We start from the raw sequence: 16,526 nt of genomic DNA, 5'->3' as shown, positions 1-16,526 counted from the left end.
AAGATGTAAAGTTATATTATTGTTTAGTAATATTTATTTAAGTGGTTTCTTTTTTATATTGGTCGGTAGTTTTGGTATTTTTAAACATATGATAAATCAAGATAGATTTATACAAATTTTAGTAAAAATATGCTTTTCTCATAACAAAGTATTGCATGTGTTCTTATTAGTGTTGGGTCTATATGCGCATGTTATATCTATGTATGAATGTTTTTTTATAACATATCTGTATGTAATCCATCTATGAGTTGTTAGACATAGTATTTTGGTAAATGATTTTATTTGGTTAGTAGCAAGCTAACCAAATATTATTGTATTCCCTAATTAAACAAAACAAGGGAACTCTATGTCTGATTCAGTCTAATTCTGCACTGTAACATGATCTATCTATAAATACCATCATCACATATAGATATTGGTAAATGTAGCAATCAAACTATCTAAGAGGCCAACTAACATACCCTTGAACTATCCCAAAAACCAAATGATTCAACAAGTTATGTGAGATAACATAAAGTTTTTTTAAATGTAGTCTCCTCCTTGTTACTTTAACTTGCAGTACCTACGGAGCGATGCTCTTGCTTTGTTTCCCCATTTCTGTGTCACAGATTCAGTGTAGATCGATTGTGCAAATTTAAAACATGGCAAAGGGTTGATATTGGATTATGGATATTGACCTTTTTAACAATGCATTCTGCATTGTTAGACCTGCAAATGGGCTTTAATGATTCTACAAGTTGAGGATTCATCTCTGTTTAATTTGGTGTCACTTGCTATGTTTTGAAATTGCAGAGACGACAAGGGCTGTTTATTTGTTGTAAGATTTTTTCCACAAATGTCGAGTTGCCGTGAATCTTTCGCGCGTCTTACGTGCGTACGTTGCGTCCAAAAGGAGCGTACTACTAACATGCTAGCAATTTGTAACTAAATATATCTATATATAGTATAATGCAAGACGATGGCATTGTTGGACATGCATTTTCTTAGTACAAACACGTGTTTAATACGCCTAAACTACAGCGCATTTAGATTTCGCGTGATGCTTTTGGACGCAATGTGGTAGTCTCGCCAACGCGTATGCAAGATTCGCGGCGCATTCGCCCTTTCTGGACAAGATCTAAGAGCGATCTCATTAACGCGTTGCGTCGCAATATCTTCGCTGCGTCGTTTTTCATATATTTAAAATGATATGCCACATTAAAGGATGACTCATGCCAGACCCGAAATGGTGTTGTGTGAGTCCTTAAAGCGTTTCAGCGGACGATGGATTGTGCTCATTTGTTTTTATGTATGTCACTGTAAAATTATAAATACCGTTAGTTTATAATCTATCTCGCAAGATTGTGAACTGTCGATAGATTGTGAACTCCATACATACTCCTGAGAATCGGAACTTGAGTGGAGTGGTATTTTTTTATTTGTGAACTCACAAACATCTACCGTATAATAATAATACGTTAAATTGGAAGCAGTATGTTGTAGTTCACAGTCTATCTACAGATCACAATCTCGCGAGATAGATTATAATCTAACGTTGTTTACAATTTTACGGTGACATACATTGTTGAGACTGACTGTATGCGTCAGCTTCTTGCCGTCGTCCGCCAACGCAACGCAGTAGTGGCATACTTTGATCCGCAACGACGACGCGACGCAACGCACTGATGAGGCATCGCGCGTCGTCGCTTGTTGTCGTAACGTGTGTATGGTGCAGGCGAGAGCGCGCCGCTGCTGCGACCGACGCCGTCCCACGCGTGCTGAGCGACGGATACCCCTACCCCCTTCATTGTTACCCCCCCTTTTATACCCCCTTTCAATCCTCTCAAATCATCCCCTTCATTTATCGTATCGTATGACTTTATATTTCACATTATTTTGCCATTTATTTATATTTATCGTATATTCACGCTTATCACGTTTGAGTTAATACTTTTTTAAAGCTGTATATTCATGGTTCTCAACGTCTGATGTATTACGCGTTGTAGTAGTGCAATAAAGAGTGATGAGTAGACCTAAGATGCATTAAACATATTTGTTCCGAAAAAATAACATATTGCCGTCCAATGAGCTTGTTTCCTCTAAAGGTATTAATAAAATCCACTAGGGGTAGTACCATTAAAAATTAAAATATAAATGTGTTGATTTTTCTATCGAAATCACCATCCATTCCAATGTTTTTTTTTTATTATTTGACGGTCATATGTCAATTTGTACCTACCCCTGGTGCTGCCTGTAGCGGATTTTTTAAAACCTTTAGAGGAAAAAAACACGCACTGTGCGCACATACTAACATTTTGCGCAGTACATACAGCACTGTAATCAGTAAAAAAGCTTTAATAAGGTTTTAATTAATAGATGATTAGAATAGTACACCCCTCTTGAAGTATAAGGGAGGTACTAAACATATTGTGTACAATTGAAATCGAATCCATTGTATACGAAGGTAAATTACTGTTTTTGAGTGCTACGTTTAGTATGTTTGTTACGTAATGGTGTAACTATAGGGTGGCAGGACTGGTAAAATACCACTGGCCCACAGACCGAACGGGTCCCTAATACTATCAAAGTATTATTGATATTGCTGGCTTTAAAATAAAGTCGAAAATCAATTAACATACGGACGGACGGACTGAGAAAAGAAATTAATATTTCATTAAAAAAAATCATTTTTAAAAAAGATAAGATTGAATTTTAAAAAATTTGAACACCTTTAATCCGTCCCTTTTTATTAACAATTCGATCACGAATTAAAACTGTAAATATTTTAATTAATAAATTAAGTTTTCAAAATCTCGAAATGTATCTGATAGGTTCGCTTTTATAGGTAGCACTGGTAAGGTTTTTGCTCAATTTTGCCTCGTGATATTCCTATTCGCTTCATTTCCTTTCCGTCTTTCATTTTTTTTGTGTTAAATATTCACCTATACGTATACTAATCATTAAAACACAAAAAAAGCTTTGTAGTTTTTTAGTGTAAACAAAATTAAACGGATCAATATACAAGAAGAATAATTTTGTTGGTGTTTGGCCGACTAGCTTCGAACCAATACGTCGGTTTCGTTTTGCAAATGACACAATTGACAATGACTAAGAAATCACGTTGCATCCGAAATTGGTTGGACATTCCCCGACGATTTCTCATGTCCGTTTTATTTTGTTTTCATGATTACGCGTATATAATATACATAATTATATTCACAAAAACGTGTCATATTTTTATAGTATTGATATTAGCAAGTATTGAAAATAAGTACATTTGCATATAAATCAGTATTTTTGGAATTAATAAATCGTTAGATATTTAAGTGATTAAAATTTAATGGTATTTTTTCACATTTAATAATAAGTAAAACTTATAATGCACAAATGTTAGTCTTACGTTTTAAAAATGTCTCGTCGAGGGTTATTTTTAGTATATTTTTGTGTTGTTTTTTTTAGTATCATCGAGGTAGTTATCAAGTTACTAAATGATTGCTCGAATTATTTAAATATCATTATTTTATTATTTAACGATTTTAAATGATTAAATTACCAATTACTTAATTTAATTACTGATCGAGATGATTTAATTAATTAACTGAACCAATTGATTTAAAAGGGTTTGTGACTCACTCCCTTAACAGTTACGCTAATTGACTGTAGTTTTGTGAACGATTAATTAATTGAATTTATTAGTCGATTCCAAAAGCAACAGTTATTTTTTTTTTTTACTTTTTTCATTATTTTGTTTTACTTACGAGTTTGAATTAGAAGTTTTCTTTTGCTAGTACAAAAGAAAATTTCTGAGTCAATATATTGAATGCTAAATAGTCGGTCTTAACTAGTTTACTATATTAGGGTTATAATTATATTATTATGTATTGTATGATATTTATGTCATGAAATTGGTCGAGATAATCATGCTTGGCTTAGTCTTTGTCTTAATGACCATTAAAGGGTGAACCAAAGACAAACATAATGCATTTTTAAACGAAAGAAGTATGGTATGCTCAAAACTTCGAGTCCGTTGTGAATCATGTTCCCAGTGGGGTTGTAATGGCTGCGCAGTTGCGAGGGTTGCAACTTCAGAGCGGACTAGAAGTTTGGGGCATAATATAAATGCGCATTTAATTTGGTTCGTGTTTGGTTTGCCAGTCGTTTTGTATGTGCTAACTGTTGCAAGTAACTCGCTCAAGTCACAAGCATCGAATGACAACGAAAATGTCTTTCATCATACACATAGGTACTACGTAATAAAAAATTCAACTTGCTTTTTGTTTTAAATTACTTTTAACACTTGTATAATGATGGGTAATAATTAATTCCTCGACAAAATAATCAATTATAGCAATTGTGTGCGACCGAGAGAGGAATATAAATTATAATAGTTAATTATGGAAAAGCTGTGAATGACCTCGTTTTATCTTAAACGATTGTGACAATAAAACAAAAAGTGGCAAGTTATATATTCTTTTTTTTTTTTTAATTTTTTTTTGTTCTTTTAATTGTGACTTAATTAATTTTTATCTATATGTTATCTTATTCAATTATATTAACAAATGTTGTAAATGACAAAGCGACTGAACAAGTTTGGTATATCTTGGCCGTACACCACGATGCTTTAAAAATCTTGTTACCTTCACTCCAAGTATATTTTTTAAGGTTTAGGTAAGGTTTATATAAAGCTTTATAACTTGAATAATAATATTAATTAAAGAATTAATAAATAACGGTATCCTGTAAAATCCTTATTCCTAAGAATCCAATCCCAAAGCATGTTTGGACGACCGACAAAATTCAGGTAAATTTTTTGCTTTGTTTTTTTTTTAATAAAAAAGTCTTTTTAATCTGTGAAGTACTGGATAGCACTATTTATGTGTGCACAAAAAAGCTGCAAAAATAAAAAAAAATACAATTATTTTTTACCAAAAGTTTTCACAAAAAGCAAGTTGAATGTTAAAGTGTCGACAGTGGCGCGCACTACATACAAGCAATAAACACTACCTACCCCGAAATATATTTTACCTTAAATCCAACAGTTTTATGTTATTTTTGCCTAATTTCTATCCAAATCAAACACATAGGCACGCCATAGCACTAAAGCACATATTTATAATTTGTTTTTTCATAAATGTATTCAGCTTTTGATGTTATATAATGTCTGTTTTAAACGCTAAATGTTTAAATGTAAGCTTTGATTGTGTTTATTTGTACATTTTATGGGAATTTTGCTGAATACGAAATAAATATTCTTAATTATTCGCATTTTTCAACTCATGAAGGTCATATCATGATAATAATTTAGCTCACCCAGTTCTATAATTATTCTTAATTGATGTACAATTTTGAACCTTATTTTCATCGTTGTAAATTCTAATTTGTCTTTTTCCAATGGTCCATACTATTCTTGTACCAAAATTCATCAGACGACGGTTTTTAAATTTCGGAAGTGCTCTTAATAATTTCTACAAGTAACATTACAATCATGTGACCTCACTACTGTGGGAGGAGAACAAAAAAAATATTTTTAACATAAAAAATTAACCAAAAGATAAACTTTAAGAGCCTATTTGGCATAGCACCGGCTTCAAACCGATCAATAGAAAGGACGATGTCATTTTCGATTCATCTTTGAAGGCAGTTAAATTTTTTTGTTAAAAAGATACTATTTTTCTTTTTTTTTGTTTAGTTCTACAATGGTATCCGTAAACGCCACAATATTACTGAACCGATTTACGTAAAAATAAACTGGAAACAATCTGGAAGTATACTTTTTTAAACAAAAAAAATATTTTTAAAATTGGTTAATAAATGGCAAATTTATGAGGTAACAAACATAAAAAAAAAAACTTAATGTTGAATTGACCTCCTCGTTTTTTTTAAGCCGGTTAAATGTGACAAGACGGAGACGGGTTCAATCGTGTGACGTAATTTATCCCTAATATAATTTTATAATTACAGGGTAAACAAAACTCAAAAAGATTTGTTTTTTTTTCCAGCTACAGACCCGAACGCGTGGCGTTTGGGACGCATCGACGAAACCGACCACGAAACACCAGTTTGAGGGCAAGCTCTGCATCTAGCGGTGCGGCCGAGGCGACGCGACCGCTAGTGCATTATACACCTTATGCCGCGGACATAAGGGCCATTCGAACTGAAGATTTACCTGTGTCGAGGTAAATTAGACTGTATTCATTGATGGTGTAAAGTTCGAAATCGATTGAGTTTGGTTTGGAGATTTATTGGTATACTTTGTGAGAATAAGCGATCGCCAGTGCATCATACTGCGTCGTGGACATAAGGGCTATTCGAACTGAAGATTTATCTGTGCCGAGGTAAATTAGACTGTATTCATAGATGGTGTAAAGTTCGAATTCGATCGAGTTTTGTTTGAAGATTTATTAGTATACTTTGTGAGGACTAGCGATCGCGAGTGTATTATCAACCTTATGGTGTGGACATAAGGGCCATTTGTACTGAAGATTTATCTGTGCTGAGGTAAATTAGACTGTATTCATATGTGGTGTAAAGTTCGAATTCGATTGTAGCTGGTGATTAATTGATATATTTTGTGATTGAACGCTTGTATCCATTGGCTAAGTTGAGTTGCATTATCTGTGCCTATTTTATTTTTATATTAAAGCAGTGGCGTGCACAGGGTTCACAAAAGGGTAAGCGTTAAGGAAGTACACCATGTGCAAACACCAGCCGAGTCCAAGAGTTATGCACAGATTTGAATTTGTTTTTATGATTAGAAATTTCCTATTTTTACTTTTCATTTTTTTTTTTATTTTGACTGTTTTTGATTGCCTAAAAGAGTAAAATATTGCATATAAGCCCGAATATTTTGACTGTGTTGATTTGTTAGCTAGATTATACAGAGCTCCTAGACTATATGCAGTGTTTTATTCATATATGAAGTGCACGTCGCTGACTCTTTAAACTTGAACAATTATACGTTTTATTGTTTATTATATATGCTGGTGAATAATTCTAATGTATTTAATCTAAATAAATTATGATCTCGAATTTATTGTTTTGTGGATTATACTAGTCTTTTTTTTGTCGTAATTAGATTTTTTTGTACTACGAATCGTATCGCATTTTCGTACGTGTATTTACGAGTACTTATAGGGATCTCGTCGAAAGAGGCCGAAAAACACGGTTGTCTTTTCTCTCGCAGGCATTTAACAATTTCATTTACATTGTCTATTTCGTTCCACTGGACTTGTTCAAAATTCGTAACAAGACTTAGCTAATGGATTTGATACGAAAACATGTCATAGACGAGACATGTTTTTATAGAAGTCAGCTATTTTGTTACAAACGGAGAAAATACATGAATTGAAAATAACTATGTATAATCCAAGAAGGATAGTAATGTTTTTCGTTAATAAATTTTATATGATTGTACAGAGTGCAAAAAAATCTCAATCTAAATATTTTTTGATTATGATTTTATATGACGTCATGTATTTAATGCGAGTCCAAAGTTAGCTTCAATGTACTATATCATGTAATATGGACTGTTTTTTTGTTGACAGTAAAATTTTGGAAACCATAAAAGTTACTTTTAATACAAAAATACACAGAATGTAATAAATCATTCCATATGATCAACCAATTAAATGTATTGTATGGTATTGCATGTATAAGTAAAAATAATAAATTAATAAAGCACATTTTACTGGCAACACCTTAACAGTCCTCTGTAACAAATAAACATGAGAATTATTTTGTAATTTGTACTTCTAACGAGTTGACTTTTGGGAAAAGTTAACTTTAGAGTATATACAAGTTTCACAGTGTTATGTAACGCGTTTTATACTGGTGCAGGCAGGCGTTCGTGGAACGCTTGACAAACGCCTACGCCCCGAAAACGCTAGTATGAAAATACTCTTATTGTTAACTGTGCATATTGATCTGGAAATGCAGACAATGGTCACAATGAAGCAAATATGAGAACCATTATTTTGTGTATAGTCTTTATATAGATAGACAAAGAAAATCTAATTGTCGATAATAATTTTCTGTCACATTCCAATCGATTTTTGTATCGATGCAGTATAGCCTGTAAAAAAAATAAAATTCAATAGCGTAAATGATTTTTTTTTGCTGACTGTACCGGTACATAAAATCGAAGTATAAAAATAATAACATAATAATCTTGCTCACATCTAACTGAGCGAGATTGAAATAGCAATGTCGCCATTTGGTGTTCTATGGGTTCATATAGTCGAAGAGCTAAAGAGCTAAATTTTGAAATAGTAAATGAAGTATGGAACTTGGTTACTGATGCTCTTTGATTATGATCAAAGCCATTTGTGGTGTCCTTATGAGATTTGAGTGTAAATAAGAATTTTAGATGTTACAAAGGGAACTGAATGTATTTACAAAGTAAATCGGTTTAATTATTGTATGATATAAAGATGTTCATTATTACTTACCTAGTCGATATATTACAGCGTGGTTTATTGCGGGCCGCAGTTGCAATCGCATTGGTATTATCACGCCTTTATTATAGCCCTCACTAGTGTTTGGGAAAGTTGAAGGTAAATTTTAACACTAATCATTCATGGAATTTCATTTTTGGCTGTGATTGTAACTGCGCTTCGCAAAAACCACAGGTAATGGATTCTCAAAATTCTAATATAACACAATTGCCACATTCTAAAATATTATACTGTATCAATCATAATGTTGCTTATATTCGGACGCACAAAATATGACAAAGAAACCAAAAATTAAAAAAAAATATTTAAAGTATCACATGAACGCCAATAATTTCAAATTCTATCCGTACAATAAAATACTATATACAATGTGTAAACATAAAATACAATAACAAATATAGGCTATACTGAAAAAATAAAGTACAGTCTGCATGATATTTTTGAAGGTTAAGGAAAATTTAAATCATAATAATTTTAATAATATTTTATTGAGCCTATTACGTTTTTTGCTGACTGTACTGAATTGAAATCATACATGTTATGAATTTTATAATAAATAAAAAGACGATATATCAATCATAGGACATACATAATATACAATAATGTTTTTTTTTTTGTGTACCAATGTATACTTATATTTTTTCATAATGCATAATAAATTTCGAGTAAGTACATAAGAGTCTTAGTAAGTACATACATATATGCCTACCCCACATTACATGTCAAAATAAAATTTATAGAACAAAAAATAAATAAAATATACATTACATATTATACATAACATATTTTTGACGATTTTTTTTGATAGAAAATAGAGGATTCGTTTCATAATGATAATATTAACATTCCAATTATATGAGTTTTTGATCCGGAAAAAGTTGCTTATTTACTGTGTTTTTTTATTATTTAATTTTATTAATTGTGTTAAAATTATTCCTTTTCTCTGATATATTTTTCTATGGTAAAAAAGCTTTTTTCCGTATCAAGAGTATATTCTTCGACCCTCATAAAAAATAATCGTTGATTTGAATAAAAATAAATGCACTGCCATTGCAAAATAATAATTGATTTGTCAATATGAAAACATTATTATTAAGTATCATTGATGTCATTTATGCCTCAAATGAGCATCAAAATATGGATCTCGATATGATTATATATTTTTTTGTAAAGTGGCAACATTGGACTAGTAAAATTTTTAATGGCTCCTATACACTATCAGACATGCTGGATGATTATAAGTTATCATAAATGTACAGAGAATATATGGATTGTTATTTTAAATGGCTCATTTACACTGTCGGCCATGATAGATGATTAGACAATGTCGAGTGTGTTGTAAGGCATATTTGTATATTATTGTGTTTAGAATCTCGCTGAGACAGTTTTCTGGATAAAAATCCAAAGAATGATCATGATTTAGATCATCTTGCAAACTTTCGACGTGACAACGTCTTATAATTTGATGGAGCCGGCTATATATTCGAAAAAAGATGACGTCATGCGTCGTTCCCTCGCTCTAGGGTTGCCAACTTTTTTTACAAGAAATAAAGTATATTCTGGTCTATGAAGATTATTAAACAGTATTTTAGAAAAACGGACATTTTCTTTTCAAAAATGCAACCATTCCATCAGTATTTATTATGACGTTGTCACGCTCAACTATCGTCAGTAATCCGACAATAAAGACAGACGATTTTTTTTCGTATTCAGGATATTTTACACTCCTTGTACTCGTCTATCAAGACCGGCTGTGTATAGGAGCCATAACAAATAAAAGTGAAGATATTGAAATTAATATAGTATGTTTAACGAGGAGAGATAAATAATGTAAACAAATAGACTCCTTTTTGGATTTTTTGGATTTTTTTTTTTTTTTGGATAGAAGCAGGCGTTACTGTGCGGAAGTTCATCATGATGACTTCAAAGATACTCTACTTTGAAGTCGGTTAAATTTTATATTAAAAAGATTTTTATCTCGCCTCGTTATACCTACTTACAATTTTACGAGCTTTTGCAGTTTTTTTTCATACCATCGAAAATTAGTTTGTCCAATGTACACAGACTAGGATGTCTCCCGGTTTGTGATGATTGTTCATATGATATTAACCTGTAATAAATATTTGCTTTTAAGTCAGTGTTAAATAATTGTTGCTAATTCTTAATTAAAGTATGTACCTTCATACATGTGTGCATTTTAAGAAATTAACTATGACGAGGCTCAAACGGTGAAGGAACATTAAGAGGAAACCTGTATGCCTGCGAATATTATTAATTCCGCATTGGACCAGCGTGGTGGACTATTAGTTTAACCCCTCTCATTCTGAAAGGAGACTTCAGCAGTGAGCCGAATATGGGTTGATTATGATGATGATGATAAGAATAGAATCTCAGAACTAAGAACAGAGTCTCCTCTCAGACTGAGAAGGCTTAGATTTAGTCCACCACGCACAGGTCCAATGCGTATTGGCAGACGTAGAGAATTAAGAAAACTCTCAGGTAAGCAGGCTTCCTCACGAACAAATTACAATTCTTATAACACACGAAAATAATGACGATATTGGATTCGGTGTCAAAGCAAATATTATTACAGGTTTTTTAATTGCCTTGAAGTGTTAAATACCAGATGTGTTTGCGTCAAACGGTTCACAGACGAAAGCACTGGGCCTGTGTAGCCAAGTGGAACGTCGATATTCTTTTTACAAACGGTAACGCTTCGAAATTTAAAAAAAATCATGGGAATGACAGTTGCTAGCGAAAGGTCACGTGATCAAGTTTTCGATCGGATCTGTCATTCCAATAAGTTTTTCTAGTTTTCGAAGCGTTAGCGTTTGTAGAAACAGAATCGATGTGCCACTTGGCTAAAGGCCTTGTTCTGTTTCCGTGGCCTCGCTCCTTCTCGCACAACCCTACAGTGACATGCATGTGACCGTGCCGTACCTTATCTATTTCAGCATATTGACGGCCTCCGCAGTGGTAAGCGCGGTGGAATTACAAGTCTCAGGTCCTGAATTCGATCCCGGACTGGGCCGATTGAGGTTTTCTTAATTGGTGCAGGTCAGGCTTCGACCGTAACTAGCTACCACCTTACCGGTAAAGACGCACCACCAAGCCATTAAGCGTTCGGATACTAAGTCGTGTAGAAACCAATTGGATTTTCATCCTACGCCTAACTTACTCCACTTCCATCTTAGATTGTATCATTACTTACTGTCAGGTGAGATTTCCCGCTAACTTGTAAGGAATATTAAAATAAAAAAAATACAAGTAAAAGCTTCAGACCTATTCAGCTATTACTTACGAGTACATATTTACATTTACACTTCTGCCCTTCAATCATGTTTGCCATTAAGACATTCATTAAATGGGGAAGTTTATGGTATGTTAAGATGTCGGTCTCGGTATTTATCATTAACATCTGGAATTGTATCTAAGTGTCCCGCCAACTTGCATTGCAGTAGCGTTGTGGGTTTATGCTCCAAATCCTCTCTGTAAGGAAGCCTGTGGTAGGTCATTTAAATATGCTGATAATGATGAAGCATATCTGACGACATCAACTTTCACAAGTGACGTGGGATTCCCCGGGGACCATTGTCAAGCCAATGGTCAATCAAGTTAAGGTCCAATTAATCTTTTATACTTACATACTCAAGTTCATTGAAATCGGTTTAGCAGTTTGTTTAGCAATTAAAGGTAACAGACAGACAGACTTGCATTAATAACAATGTCGCAATATTTATTGACTGTCATGTCACTGAATGGTTGTGTGGTGTTAGGAGCTTCCTTAAGACGGGCGTCCACATATCCGCATCGTATTATTATTGATCTGAAACAATTTTTAATTTTATCGTACAGTCGTGCGATCCGTACGATGCGAATCAGTGGACGCACGTGCGTGACTTCTATACAAAGAATACTACGATCCGTTTGATGCGATGCGTCCGATACGGATCTGTGGACGCCTACCATTATAATGCCTTACCGAATTGCCATTTGTGATGACTGTAAATGATGTATGTGTGGATTATACCATTGTAGTAACTACATGTTGAAATGAATAGAGATACAAAGTAAATAAATAACAAATTGTATACGAAATTGTTTTATTTATATTATATTATTTTCCTATCATTACAATAACATGGTTGAACAAAAATAAATATTATAAATAGGTACATTAATAATAGTCTGTTGAACTAAAAGGCAGTCAAGTGAAGAAAATGTCTATATACAGTTATTGGAGTTTACTCCTTAAGAATCGATTTTTAATGAAAATTAAAAAAATATGTGCAGTAAAATTCGATGAACAAATGACGGCGTTACGTTTTTTTCTGCGCACCTTTCACCGTGCGGGCGCGCCCTAGCGCACGTCGCGGCTTGCTGCTCTTCGGTTGCGCACTTATCACTTTTCAGGCGTAGGTATTGAGACATACATGGTAAATGCTACGGGGCTACTTACACCTATATATTTAGACAGTCGATCTGAATGAGTAAACTTCATTCGTTTTAATTTTTAAAAAATAATGAAAATAATTACATAGTATTGTACAACCAATCAATGTTCAGAATATGAGCAGTGGTGACTTTGTAGAGAGCTTAACACTAGGATTTAACGCACTTTGAACCAATGGGGATGATGACTAGGTTTGAATATATTGATTTTTATAATAAATTCGGGTAAATAAGGTCAATGTTAACTAATTTATACATAAAAAGCAAAGATTGACTGGATATTTGCAAAATAAATAAGATTATAAAATTTCAAAATATATTAAAAATACTTTATCGTAATTATTTTAGAATTTAAACTATCGTGAGTGTTATTCATATTAAATGATTATGAAACACGGCTAAAACTCACGTGATATTACGTCGGAGTATGCCCGACTAGTTTCGAACCCATACGGGGCCCTTAGTCATGAGCTTATCGTAATTAGATAAAAATTCATATAGTTTTAGCTTTCTTATATTAAATGTGACATTTTTTAATATATGAACTATAAACATAAACGCAGAAATAACAAAGATATTAGTAATTTTGTTTAAACGCCTATACAAATCTAACGATCATTAATTAATTGCCTACGACGTCATAAGTTCGTACCATTTTGTATGGGGCGTTTTTCAGAGATTCGCGGCAGAGCCGCAAATCTGACCCTTTAAATCCTGTAATCTGTAGCTCCGGAAGTAATGATCGCAGATACCTTGTTACTTTTACAAAATTGCTTTACTATTAGCATACTCTTAATTTATATTCAATTTAAAAAACTGTCATCATCCCTATTACATAATATTATGATGATTAACTATATGCACTATGAAGGCATTAGGGACAAGGGCATGTGTAAAATTGGCTCTCTGTGGTATCTGTTATTTTCAGTGCAAGCATGTGCATTTGCTCTGGCATTACAAGAGTAAAAGTAAAACCCAAAAGTTGGTCATATTTGAGCTTATCATGACATTTTTCAAACAATGAACAGAATATATTTAAGTACTTGGGTAATGTCACTTAAGTTACTTTTTATTGCTATTGCTAAGTAGTTGTAAAAGAAAAAACGTGTGAAATATTTATTAGGATCATAAATTCATGTAATTTCTATGATTTTTATGACCATTACTATGAAAATGATTTTATTAGTATATATTAGTAGTAGTTATAATTAAATTAACACAAACAATATAAAATGTGAAATGTTTGGCTGGTTTAATATAATTTAACACCGAAAAAAATCATTTAATTACTTGGTGATTACTGGAAACTTAGTGGACCACTGGAAAGTTTTTTCTTATCCGACTTATTTCGGGCAGAGTATTTTTTCTCATAGACCAGTTGCGAAATCTAGCTAGTTCCGATAGACCGCCTGCACTGCAGCTACATTTCGACCATTTCCCAAAGTTTACAAAATCCAGTGGCGCGCACTTCATAGATGCATAAATTTGAACTTACAGAGCCTGCCCTAGCTAAAAGCCTTGTGCACGCCACTGGAAAAATCATATATATCTAACTATGGAAATTTGTGTTGCGGCTCAGCTCCATTCTAATTAACAACAAAATTATCAGTTTTTAGTACTCTTTTTACTAGGTAGGAATTCTCACTTATTTTATTTAGAAAACGCCCCAATCAGGATGAAACTAGATACAATTTCATGGACCTCCACTTACAAACCGTGAACCCCCATTTTTTTGTTACAACAACATGGACCCCTGCTGTTGAGTCTTTTGAGGGGGTCCACCTAGACCACTTTGGGAACCAATGATATAGAGGAACATGGAACATCCTTATGTATAAAGTAAGTGAAGAGTGAGAAACATTTAATTGGTCAGTGTGCTTCTTAATTGTCTTCATTTAATGTTTGTTTTTGTTTCAATATTGTGGAGTTTTACTGACTGAATAAAAAAAATCTTTCTTTCTTTTAAAGTCGGTTAATAAAATGGGGACCATATGTCATGTCCAGATTTTGTAGTTAACTATTATAAAAATATGTATTTTTTTAATTCACTTGGCATCCTATTAGCTAGACAGAACAGACAAAAATCACTCTTATATGTTTGGTTCTTGTACGTTCAAAGGGTTTGTCCCAATTGTCAGTCATGGTAAGTTATTAACAGATAGAGAATATTTTATAGCTTCACAGATAATGTACTGTAATGATATATAAACCACACAAAAATCTCACTCAACTTGATAAAATAACACTATTTCATAAATAAAATATTATTAAACAAAACAACTTATTTTATCATGAGTCGTCAAAGGTCATCCTTCCAACTCCATGCTGTTTGATGTACCGACGGTACTGTTTGTATTTGTTGTTCTCTGCTAGAGCTTTTTTGGTTTCCTCGTCTTTTCTGCTCTTCCAAACTTCAAAGTTCTCTCGTATCCAGAGCTCCTCGTCTAGGAACTCCTGCACTTCCTTGTCTTCCATAGCATCAAACTGTTGTTTACCAACCTTTAAATACTTTCTTATTATATGCAGTTTTTCTTCCATACCATATGGTTGTTTTAATATAGTGAATTTCCACAACCATCTTAAATGCCAATAGATATAGCAGGCTGCAGTGTAAGGAAATATTATCAATTGTATCCACAATATGTCAGTGATCTCTGGTTTAGCATATGCACCTTTTATATCCATGTTCTCCTCTATAACTTGTCTTATTAACATGTCCTGCTCGAGTTTCAACTGGGCCTTAGTTTTCTTAGTTTTTCTACTTTGAGATTCTTTAGTTTCCGCTTTGGCAATCTCTAGAGCTCTATTCCTGTACTTGGGGACTGTCATGAAGTATGTAATGGCCGTGTCGTATTTCGACCACGCACTGTAGTACTGTATAATGGATATGATGGTGATAGTCACGGCTACGACGATTCTCACGTCCACCTTGGGTGCCATACGGCGTCTGTAGTACCTGTAGTAGTGGGCGTAGTACTCTTGAGGGTTGTCCAACATGTAGTCGTAGTCGGCTCTCTCTTCCTCATCTCGCAGTATCTCGTACGCGGTCGCTATCTCTTTAAATTTTTCTCCCGCTTCTTGTTTCTCCTTTTCGCCTCTATGCATGTCCGGGTGAAACTTCTTCGCCAATTGTCTGTAGTTTTTGGCGATTTCATTTTTGGTCGCCTCTCTTGTAACTCCCAAGACCTCGTAGCAGTTCGCTTTACCGCAATATATGCCGTCGAGCAAGTGGTCGTGGCCGGAGACCTCTGTCAGGTGATATACTAAATATATTAAGACAAAACGTACGTATGGTCGCGCCATTGTTACTCTATCACATATTATAAGTTATTATATGCAACCAAGTTTGGCCAGTACTGAATTTTCAATTTAAATTAAAAATTTTGCTAAACTTTCGCGAGCTCGCAACTCGTAGTCGCACTGTCCGTCGTGCTGTCACTCTGACAAACGAATGTCAACGTCATGTCGTCGTCAGCTAATTTAAGCGTTCGGATATGAATAGTTACGTAATTATTCTGTTAAATTCAAACACTCCTTTAATACAATTACTTAATGGTTAATTAACAAATTAGTAATTTTTCTGAATTCAACAGTTGATGTTTTTTACATTTTTAATTACCTAATCATATCAATAAGATCAAA

The 16,526-nt window shown here is 33.4% G+C and overlaps 2 protein-coding genes across 3 annotated transcripts in view; one reads left to right on the top strand and one right to left on the bottom strand.

Annotated features, from left to right (window-relative positions):
* The window catches only part of LOC112049401 (blood vessel epicardial substance), a 70,877-nt gene extending 58,354 nt beyond the window's left edge, over positions 1 to 12,523 (top strand). The window contains exons 6-7 of one of the 2 annotated variants that reach the window (XR_002887086.2): positions 1,715 to 4,780; positions 5,979 to 12,523. Coding sequence is in view for 1 of the 2 variants with exons in the window: in XM_024087272.2 (XP_023943040.1) it covers positions 5,979 to 6,043 (65 nt within the window). In the remaining variant the exon portion in view is untranslated. The remainder of the gene's footprint in view (positions 1 to 1,714; positions 4,781 to 5,978) is intronic. The other variant, XM_024087272.2, reaches the window with a different exon arrangement.
* LOC112049393 (dnaJ homolog subfamily C member 25 homolog) lies at positions 12,519 to 16,351 on the bottom strand. Its single transcript, XM_024087261.2, has one exon. The coding sequence runs from the start codon at positions 16,185 to 16,187 to the stop codon at positions 15,174 to 15,176; it is 1,014 nt and encodes a 337-aa protein (XP_023943029.2). The 5' UTR covers positions 16,188 to 16,351; the 3' UTR covers positions 12,519 to 15,173.
* Positions 16,352 to 16,526: the final 175 nt, after the last annotated feature.

This window comes from Bicyclus anynana, chromosome 13 (assembly GCF_947172395.1).
Source record: "Bicyclus anynana chromosome 13, ilBicAnyn1.1, whole genome shotgun sequence".
In the NCBI taxonomy this organism is placed as follows: Eukaryota; Metazoa; Arthropoda; class Insecta; order Lepidoptera; family Nymphalidae; genus Bicyclus; species Bicyclus anynana.
The sequence above is the reverse complement of the archived record's forward strand: the minus strand, read 5'-3'. Positions and strand labels throughout refer to the sequence as shown.

Bases quoted from the DNA above. Each gene is read 5' to 3' on its own strand.
- LOC112049393 (XM_024087261.2), bottom strand. From the start codon at position 16,187: ATGGCGCGACCATACGTACGTTTTGTCTTAATATATTTAGTATATCAC.